The 9,629-nt window shown below is 45.0% G+C and overlaps 1 protein-coding gene across 1 annotated transcript; it reads right to left on the bottom strand.

Annotated features, from left to right (window-relative positions):
* PLA2G1B (phospholipase A2 group IB) lies at window positions 2,470–8,817 on the bottom strand. The gene is made up of 4 exons (XM_005691564.3): window positions 8,698–8,817; window positions 6,043–6,202; window positions 5,361–5,488; window positions 2,470–2,679 (listed from the first exon to the last, which is right to left on the bottom strand). Exons 1-4 carry the CDS (start codon window positions 8,729–8,731, stop codon window positions 2,564–2,566), a joined length of 438 nt encoding a protein of 145 aa, XP_005691621.1. The 5' UTR covers window positions 8,732–8,817; the 3' UTR covers window positions 2,470–2,563.

The following is a 9,629-nucleotide window of genomic DNA, read 5'->3' as shown; positions in this document are numbered from 1 at the left end:
CATTTTTCCTCTAAATGACCAGATTTGGGTTCCAGTGTCAGCTATACCACCTTTGACAGATGATTTGCCTCTTTGAGTCAGCTTCTTCATCTGTAAAATGGGGAGGTGATAATGCCTTCGACTATAGAGCTGTTGTGAGGGTGAGGAGGTAATTGTGCAAAACGCATGGCACAGTCTGGAAGGCAGAACATAGCATATGTTACACAGCATATGCCAGTTTGACAAGCAAGGGGGGGGGAAGTCTCAGAAAACACTAAACTGATGGCAGCTACTAACAATAAATCATTGTCTTCAGGCCAATCCCAGATACATTGTATCCTCAGCATTTTGTGCAGTGTCTGGCCCAGAGTGAGTATTGAATAAGTATTCTTTGAATGGAGGAATTAAATGAAGGAGAAGTTGGGACCAAAGACGAATTGGCATGCACGCCTTTGCTGCCTACCACACACCCGGTAGTGTGTATTTTGTTAGTCTCCAGTGGTTTAAAACCGCTCAGTCATGGCTTTCCATAGTCCACAAGGTCCTTTCTCATCTTTGCTTTTCCAGTTCAGTGCTCTTCTGTGCCCTTCTCCACTCTCTCTGGTGAATTTCATTGCCAGTGTAGTAATAAACTTTTGTAGAGAAACTTGGCTAAGTGACTTAGTGGTTAACAGCTCAGGCATTATCAAGGAGACCTACGTGCTTCCTAAGTTGCCTCAGTCGTGTCCGATTCTTTACCACTAGCACCACCAGGGAAACCCACCAAAGAGACACATCTGGTCAAATCCTGACTCTGCCATTTGTGTCATCTCAGGCAAGTGACTTGACTTACCTGAATTTTTAGTTCCTCACCCATAAACTGGAGGCAGTTGTATGGATCTCACAGAACTGGTTTGAATACTTAGTGAGATGAGACACAGAAAACACTTAGCACAGTAATATATAGTAAGTGCTCAAGAGGTAGAAATTATTATTGTTAATTATATTTTAAGACTATGATGTAAAAAATCAGCGTGTACAAATTCCTTCTCATCTTCCTTCTCTCAGAATTCCCTCTCTCCATCCCTCCCTCGGGTTTCCCAGGGGGCACTAGTGGTAAAGAACCTGCCTGTCAGTGCAGGAGACAGAAGAGACTCGGGTACCATGCCTGGGTTGGGAAGAGTCCCCCGGAGGAGGGCATGGCAACCCATTCCAGTATTCTTGCCTGGAGAATCCCATGGGCACAGCCTGACGGAGGTCACGAAGAGTCAGACACGACTGAAGTGACTGAGCACAGTCTTTCTCCCTCCCTCAGAGTTCCTCTCACCCACCTTCTCTTAGAATTCCCACTCATCCGCCTTCTCTCAGAATTCCCTCTCACCCAGCTCTTCTCAGGAATCCCTCACACCCTCTCTCACTCTACTTCTCTCGGAATTTCCTCACTCAGAATTCCCGCTCAGTCTCCTCTGAGAATTCCCTCTCACCCGACCTCACTCAGAACTCCCTCACTCACGTTTCCTCGTACCCTCCTTCTCTCAGAATTCCCTCTCGGCCTCCTCCTCCCAGAATTGCCTCATATCCTCCCTTCCTCAGAATTTGCTCATTCTCTCACTCTCCCCTCAGAATTCCTTCTCACCTTCCTTCTCTCAGTATTCCCTCTGACTCTCCTGCTCTCAGAATTCCCTCTCACTTTCCTTCTCTCAGATTTTCCTCTCTCGTTCTCTCAGAATTCCCTCACTCAAACTTTCTCACACCTGCCTTCTCTCCGAACCCCCTCTCACCCTCCTTTGCTCAGAATCCCCTTGCTCAGAAATCCCTCACTCTCCTCCCAGAATTCCTTCTCACCTTCCTTCTCTCAGAATTCCCTCACCTTGTCTCAGAATTGTCTCATACCCTCCATCTCTCAGAATTCCCTCACAGCCTCCCTCGCTCAGAATTCCTCTCGCTGTCCCCGAATTCTCTCTCCCGTGCGTGCATGGCTGCACACACACACACACACCAGCTTGTAGACGGTGGTGAAGGCTTTGTAGAGTTTAGAAAGGAATTATAGGGGAAAAAAAGGTTGAACACAGTTGGAAGTAAAAGACAGAGAAACAAGGAGGGCAGGTCTGACTCAAACCGAAGAGCCCAGCGCCTCAGGCAGGGCAGGGTGTGGTTAAGAGCCAGTGTTTTGTTGGACTGTCTGGCTTCAGATCCCTTCCTTGCTCTTTACCAGATGCATCTCTCTTGGTGGGTGAATGACCTTTCTTACTGAAGCTCGGCTTAGAAAAATAGAATTTGCTAATAGTGTCTAAATCTTATAGGGCTGCCCAGAGAATTTAGAGACACGTAGTTCTGGCACAGAGTAAATCATCCGTGTTATTAATCAATATTCAGGTCTCGTGGTACTCACTTCCTAGAAATATCCCTCTAAATCAGCTTCCAGGTCTGGAACAAATGATGCTCCCAAAGAACCAGGAAGAAATTTAGTCATGTTCAGTAGGCAGAGAATAAAACAATCTCCAAGCGGGAGGCCTTTCAATAGGTGCTTTATTGGAGGATATGGTATAAGGTCAAAGCCACGGGGCCCAAAGGGAATCCTAATTTCCTGGGAAGATACTCAGACCTAGCAGTACTTCTTGTCCAGGTTCTTGTGCTCGCTGTTGTACGGCACCTCTGAGAAGCAGATGGCGGCATTACGGTCACAGTTGCAGATGAAGGCCTCACAGGCATTGTTTTCGCCTGGAATAGAGCAAGAATAGAGGACTGAGTCAAGGCTGTTCCTGCTTTGTACTATCCAGGGGCAGGAAGAATGAAATGAAACGATCTGCTGGCAATTCCCCTGGTACAATTTAGGGTTGACAGATAAAGCAAATAAAAATACTGGAATTTCAGATCAACAATAAATGCACTGTTTGGGACACAGACTTAAAAAAAAATCATTTCTTGTCTATCTGATAATCAAATTTTAACTGGGCAGCCTATTTTATCTGGTGATCCTTAGGTATGATAGCTGCTTTTGGGATGTTCTCTGTTTCACACTTCTAAATGAACTCACTGCTCTTAAAACCCATATAACCACAGAGCACTGATAACATAGATAAGCAACTGCAAATCGTCTGGGAAATACTAAAACACATACTTAAGGCAGCAAAATATTTTACATTTCAACTTAGTGAAGTTTTGTAAGCCAATTTCTCTACTTTAAAGCACATATTCTTAAGATTACAGAATGTCCTTACAATAGAATATTATACAGATGTTTAAAATAGTTGTGTCTATATATGGAAATATTTCCAAGATATTTTATTAACAGTAAAAAGTGCATAGTATATGCTGAAAAAATCTGAAATGCAATATATATAACTGGTTTTCTTGGGTATTAGAATTATAGATGCCTTCTGCTTTCTATGACATACATTACTGGAGAATTTGAAATTATATTATTTTGACCTCATTTACATTTGTAACCCAAAGAAACAACACATAACATTTAAAATGCATTTCAGCTTTATTATCCATAATTTAATTATGTATATCTGCTTACCTTCAATAATCTTATTAAAGTTTTGTTTCTCTACTCCTTTCTTTTAAAAATCATGAATGTTTTCCTCAACCACTCATTAAGCATAAATTAGTGCTTAATTAGATTATAAAGTGTGCATAAGATAATTATTTAGCGAGTTATTGTTTTTATTCTTTTAATTTTGTTTTATTGAAGTTTAGTTGGTTTACAGTGTTGTGTTAGTTTCAGGTGTATAGCAAAAGTGATTCACTTATACATTTATATTTTCTTTTTCAGATTATTTTCCATTATAGGTTATTATAAGATATTGAATATGGTTCCCTGCACTATATAGGTCCTTGTTATTTGTCTATTTTATATATAGTAGTGTGTGTCTAGCAAGTTATTGTTTATAATTTGAATCAGTGTCTTCTGCTGCAGGCTTCTTGACTTGCTTGTAGGGGAAGAAGACAGTTGCATTAAAAATAAATTATTTGCAAACGTGTATGTGTGGTGTGTGTGTTTCCCTGGGGAGAGTGTCTATAGCTTTCAGCAGATTGGTAACGGAGTCCAGAATCCATAGAAAGAAATTCTTACTGATCACGTTTCAGGGCAAAAATATGATTTTCTGTATATTTGGCTTTCTAAAGTAGAGCACAACTGAAATCTCTGTTACCAGGGACTGTGTAAGCAAATTAAGCTATTTTATGCAGCTTTGAAAGAAATAATAAGGAAGACTGTGAGACCATGGAAACATAGTCATAACCTGATAAGTGAGAAAAACACATTGCAAGATTGTATCTAGACTGCATTCATCAAACATTTACATGGAGAGCACCTATGATTCCAGGCTCTGATCTAGACTCTGGGGACACAGCCATGAAGAGAACAGACAACTCTGATCTTGTGAATCCTTTCTATTGGAGAGACAGCAAATGAAGGAATAACATTAATATGTCACCTGTTAGGAAATTTTGTGGAGAAAATAAAGCAGAGAGAAAAGAGAAAATGCTGGAGAGGATGGAGAGAATGTGTATACGATTTAAAGGAACAGGTTGAAGGAATTCCCTGGTGGTCCAGCAGACTCTGCGCTTCCTCTGCAGGGGTTGGATCCCTGGTTAAAAGGAATACAGAGACATGAAACTGTTTATTTCTTAGGGTGATGGGATGCCAGGTCAGTCTTTTCTTGGCATTTTGGGAGTTGGACTATGGTGATTCCAGTGTTAGTACAATTTTCAAAAATTGGGATGTATCTGTGATTGCAAAATTAAGGGCAGTGAAAATCTAGAATGCTGGTCTCACAAGACAGTACCCTACACCTCTATGAATTGTCTTGCTCTCCAGAACTGTCTTCATGGAGGGACATGTTTCATCATGAATGCTGCATAACTTAGTGGTTAAAACCCAAGCCTTTAAAATCAGAAGCAACTGAGTTCAAATGCTGGCCCTACCATTCATAGGTTGTGTGATTTGGAGCAAGTGACTACTTTGGGGCCTCAGCTTCCTAACCTGTAAAATGGGTTTAATAAGACCTATCACATAATGCACACCTTGCCTAGTACCTGGCATGTAAAGAAAGCCTGATATGTGGGAGTTCTAAGCTCTTTTAATGAAATAAACAAAGCAGTATGGCTTGGCAGTTAAAAGCAGAGGTTTTGGAGTGATATAGACCTATGTTCAAAAACCAAACACCACCATTTATGGGACTGTGTGCCCTTGGACAATTGGTCCAGCCTTCTGAGCCTCAGTTTCCTCATCTGTAAAATGGGGATAATAACAGTACCTATTCCATATGGTTGTTTCAAGGATTAAAGGAGATACTGCCTGGCACCAAGAAAATGATCAGTCAGTGGTGGCTATCATTATTATTATTTCCCTCCATGCCCGCTAACAAGAGCCAACAAGATGGTAAACCTACTGCTGCAGGTGATCTGTTTGTTAGAACATGAGTATGAGTAGCTGTTGGTGTAGGGATTGTCCACGAGGACTTTACAGCTGTCCAGTTTCTTGGCTTGTTTGTAGCAGTTGTCGTGTGTCTGGCAGCACCTGGAGAAGGGGAGGAACAGAGCTGAGGCAGGAGCATGGGTAGGGCAGCAGTCAGCCTGAACTTGCTCCTTTGGAACAGGTGGGGCTGTTACTGGTCCTGATGGTTTCACTCCAGCTGGAAGACTGAATCCTTGCAGTGATGCTTTGTGTGGTAAAGTGGGCAGCGCGCATGCCCGTGCACACATATACACACACACACACACACACACACACCCTCGCCCGCCACACACACACACACACACACACACACACACACACACACACACATGCCCTCACCCGCCAACCTTCAGTTCACACACACACACACCCCCTCTCCTGCCAACCTTCAGCTCACACACACACACAACCACACACACACACACCCTCCCCCGCCAACCTTCAGCTTTCCCCTCGCTCCCCTTGATTAAGAGGTGAACGTGTTACTTTAGCAAATAGGCAAATCTTTGTGTTTTTTTTTCTTTTCCCCCCACCCTTTTTTTGTGTGTGCTTCGTGAAGACCTTTGTCTTGGGCCCTCCCTCCGTCTCAGAGATACTTTCCCAGCAGAGCAACTCACCTGTCCAGATCATCCACAGGGGTCCCTGATCCACCCAGGCCACAATAGCAGCCGTAGTTGTTGAAATCCAGCAGTGGCTCACTGCTGGGGATCTTGCACTTGATCATGCCGTTGAACTGCCATAACGCCCTCGAGTTGAGGCCTGCCTGGCCAGCGCCCACTGCAGGAGGACACAGCCAGAGTTCAGATACGTCCTGGTTGGCTGCCGGCGCCCCAGGGACCTTACTGCCTGCTTGCTCTCTCAGGCCCCATGCTGTCCCCCTGACCCTGCATCGGCTGCCTCCTCTGAAAATAGCTGGATACAGGAACCTGGTAAAGTGAGTAGGCATTTTCTAAACCACTCACAAAACGTGAAACTCACCATTTTAACCAAAGCACACAATTCAGTGGTTTTTAGTATATTCACAGAATTGTGCAACCATCAATATTAATTCCACAACATTTTCATCATCCCAAAATGATGCCCTCTGCCCATCAACAATCACTCCCCTTTCTCCCCTCCCTCTGGCAACCACTAATTTGTTTTCTGTTTCTATGGAATTGCCTCTTCTGAATACTTTGTGTAAATGGAATCATACAATGTATGGCCTTTTGTGAATGGCTTCTTTCCCTTCACATATGATTTGAGCTTTATCCTTGTTATCACAGGTATCAGCATTTCAGTCCTTTTTATGGCTGATTAATAATCCATTGTATGGACAGATCACATTTTTTTGGTTGTTCCTCATTTGACGGACATTTGGGTTGTTTCTCCTTGTCGGCTGTTATGGATAGTGCTGCTGTGAACATTTGTGTACTAGTTTTTGTGTGAATATATGATAATTTAAAACTATTTCTATTATTTATTCAGTAAATATTTATTGAGCACCTGTTATATGCTAGTCACTGCCCTGGAGACACATCAGTGAACACATAAAAAAAAATCTGTAACCTCACTGAGCTCATGATCTAGTACAGGAAAAAACAGTAAGCAATAAAGGTAATAAATAAGGGAATCAGATATTGTGTTAGAAGGCAGCAAAACTGAAGCACAGTAAGGGAATCTAAATGGGGGGTTGGGTTGGGGGATGACGAGGTTGAGGGGGGCCAGGAGTGTGAAGAATGGTGAGGAGGCCCATGTGGCCTCCATTCTCAACAGGACAACCTCTTTTCTTTTTTAAAATTATTTGGCCGTGATAGGTCTTAGTTGCGGCCAATCTTCGTTGTAGCATGCAGGATTTTAAGCTGCAGCATGTTCGATCTAGTTTCCTGACCAGAGATCGAACCCAGGCTCCTGAATTGGGAGCACGGAGTCTTAGCCACTGGACTACCAGTGTAAGTTCCTAGGACCTCTTTACTTCAGGTGTAGAGCCCTACCTGTGAGATTTAGTGCCATAAAGATGGTGCTAAATGATTTCAGCCCCTAGTGTCGTCTCTTTGCCCCATGCCTGGCCCTTCCTGTCCTTGATATGCTGTGGACACTGGAGTCGCTCCAAGTGCTTAGGCTCCAGGACTCAGGAAGGGTGGCAGCTGGTCACTTTCTCTCAAGAGCAGCCTTCACGGTGGCAGCTGACAGCGGCTACATCCAGGAGCAGGCCCCGGAGGAGTGGTGGAGCTGTGCTCAGACAGGAGTGGCCTGACCGCCTTGGCCCCTCTCCGGACCCCTCTCCTGCTTCCCTCCTCTTTCTTTCTCTCTGATCCCACCAGTTCTGCTCTTTGCAAGAGGCCAGACCTGCGCGGAGGTACTGCTCGAGTGCATGAGCGCACCCCCAGACAGGGAGCATGGCTGAGTCCTCAGTCTCAACCCTGAGCCTGATACCTTAGAGACTCTGATATCATCAGTGTTGAGTGAATGAATAATGGCTGAATGAGGTGTGATTTGAATTCTAGTTAATTCTGATTGTATTAATCCATTCATTAAATGGTATAAACAGCACTATCACTGCTTGCAAGGAGTCTGTGCTTAGGTGTGGGTGTGAGATAAAAAATGAAATGAATCAACAAGAGGCATGCTGCAGGCCAAGACAGGCACTGAGAAGCCCTTGTACCAAGCCCATGGCTTAGTGGTAAAGAATCTGCCTGCCACACAGGAGATGCAGGTTCCATCTCTGGGTTATGAAGATCCCCCAGAGAAGGCAATAGCGGCCCACTCCAAGGAGAGGGAGAAGGGGTGCTCTTAGCTTGGATGGACAAGGAGGGTAAGCCTTTCTGAGATGGGTCATCTGAGTTCAGACCCAAAGGTGGAGAAGATGCCAGATGTGGGGGAATTTGTGTGTGTGTGTGTGTGTGTGTGTGTGTGTGTGTGTGTGTGTGTGAAGTCACTTTAGTCATGTCTGGCTCTTTGTGGCCCCGTGGACTGTTGCACGCCACACTCCTCTGTCCATGGGGATTCTCCAGGCAAGAATACTGGAGTGGGTTGCCATGCCCTCCTCCAGGGGATCTTCCCAACCCAGGGACTGAACCCCCACCTCATTGGCAGCTGGGTTCTTTACCGCTAGTGCCACTTGGAAAGCCCATCGAGGGGGATTTGAGGGGACCCCAATATGGGAGCTCTTAAGCCCCACGGTGAGCCCTGAAAAAGACCCTCGGTCTGGCCATCCCTGTGACCTCTGGCCCCCACTGCCGAGGAGAGAGGTCCCAGGGCAGGAAGGGGCGGGGCTGAGGGCACTTGCCTACCTGTGAGCAGAGCAGCCAACACCAGGAGTCTCATCCTGTTGTCAGGTTGGTGAGCAAAAACTGATGTCACTATGGGCTCCCGCCTTATAGCTGTCCTGCTGCCCTGAGATAAGACTGTCGTGTTTGCTTTGCTCCCTGCTGACTCTGAGTTGGCCTTGAGTCTGTTGCAGAAATAATCCAGAGCAACAAGCAAGCCCTGCCAGCCGGGGGTCCTTGGAAGTAGTGTGAGTATTTGTCATCCACCCTTTGGAATGAAGGGGATTATATGTGGAGTTGCACACCCTGGAATTTTGACCCTCATACCCAACCCTTTTCTGTGTGTGTGTGTTTCCTTTTCTTTTTTTTTCTTTTACCCACCCCTTTTTACTCAGTCCAGCTTCAATACTGTGTGTGTGTGCGCATGTGTGTGTGTGGAGGGGTGGCTGTCAACCTTGTTGAACAACTGGGAGAAGGGGGATGGGAAGGAAGTGACTATTGCCTCCAGGTCCTCTCATTAGCCTGAGTCTGGGCTGTGGGTCTCATTGAAAGGTTCCCATCAATCATGCACTTTGCTGGTGAGGAAACAGGTTCAGAGAAGTGAAGTGACTTGCCCCAGATCACACAGCTAACAAATGCAAAGCAGGGGCTCCAACTTAGGACATGTGATTCTAAGGCACACCTTGAATTTTTTTCCCCACTCCAGCAATACCACTCCCTCTCCCAGTCCCCCACAGCGGATTTGTAAGAAAACCCTGGACTTGGGAATTGGATCTGACTTGTAGAATATAAAGAATGTTACAACTGTCATATCAAAGGTCTATATAACATTTTTTAGGTGCAATTCACTTCGTAAGACATGACTTGTTATTATTTTGGGCTCCCTAGGTGGTGCTACTGGTAAAGAATCTGGCTGCAATGCAGGAGACCCAGGAGACATGGGTTCAGTCCCTGGG

Source organism: Capra hircus, chromosome 17 (genome assembly GCF_001704415.2).
Source record: "Capra hircus breed San Clemente chromosome 17, ASM170441v1, whole genome shotgun sequence".
Classification (NCBI taxonomy): Eukaryota; Metazoa; Chordata; class Mammalia; order Artiodactyla; family Bovidae; genus Capra; species Capra hircus.
Note: the sequence above shows the minus strand (reverse complement) of the source record. Positions and strands in the feature narration are given on the sequence as shown.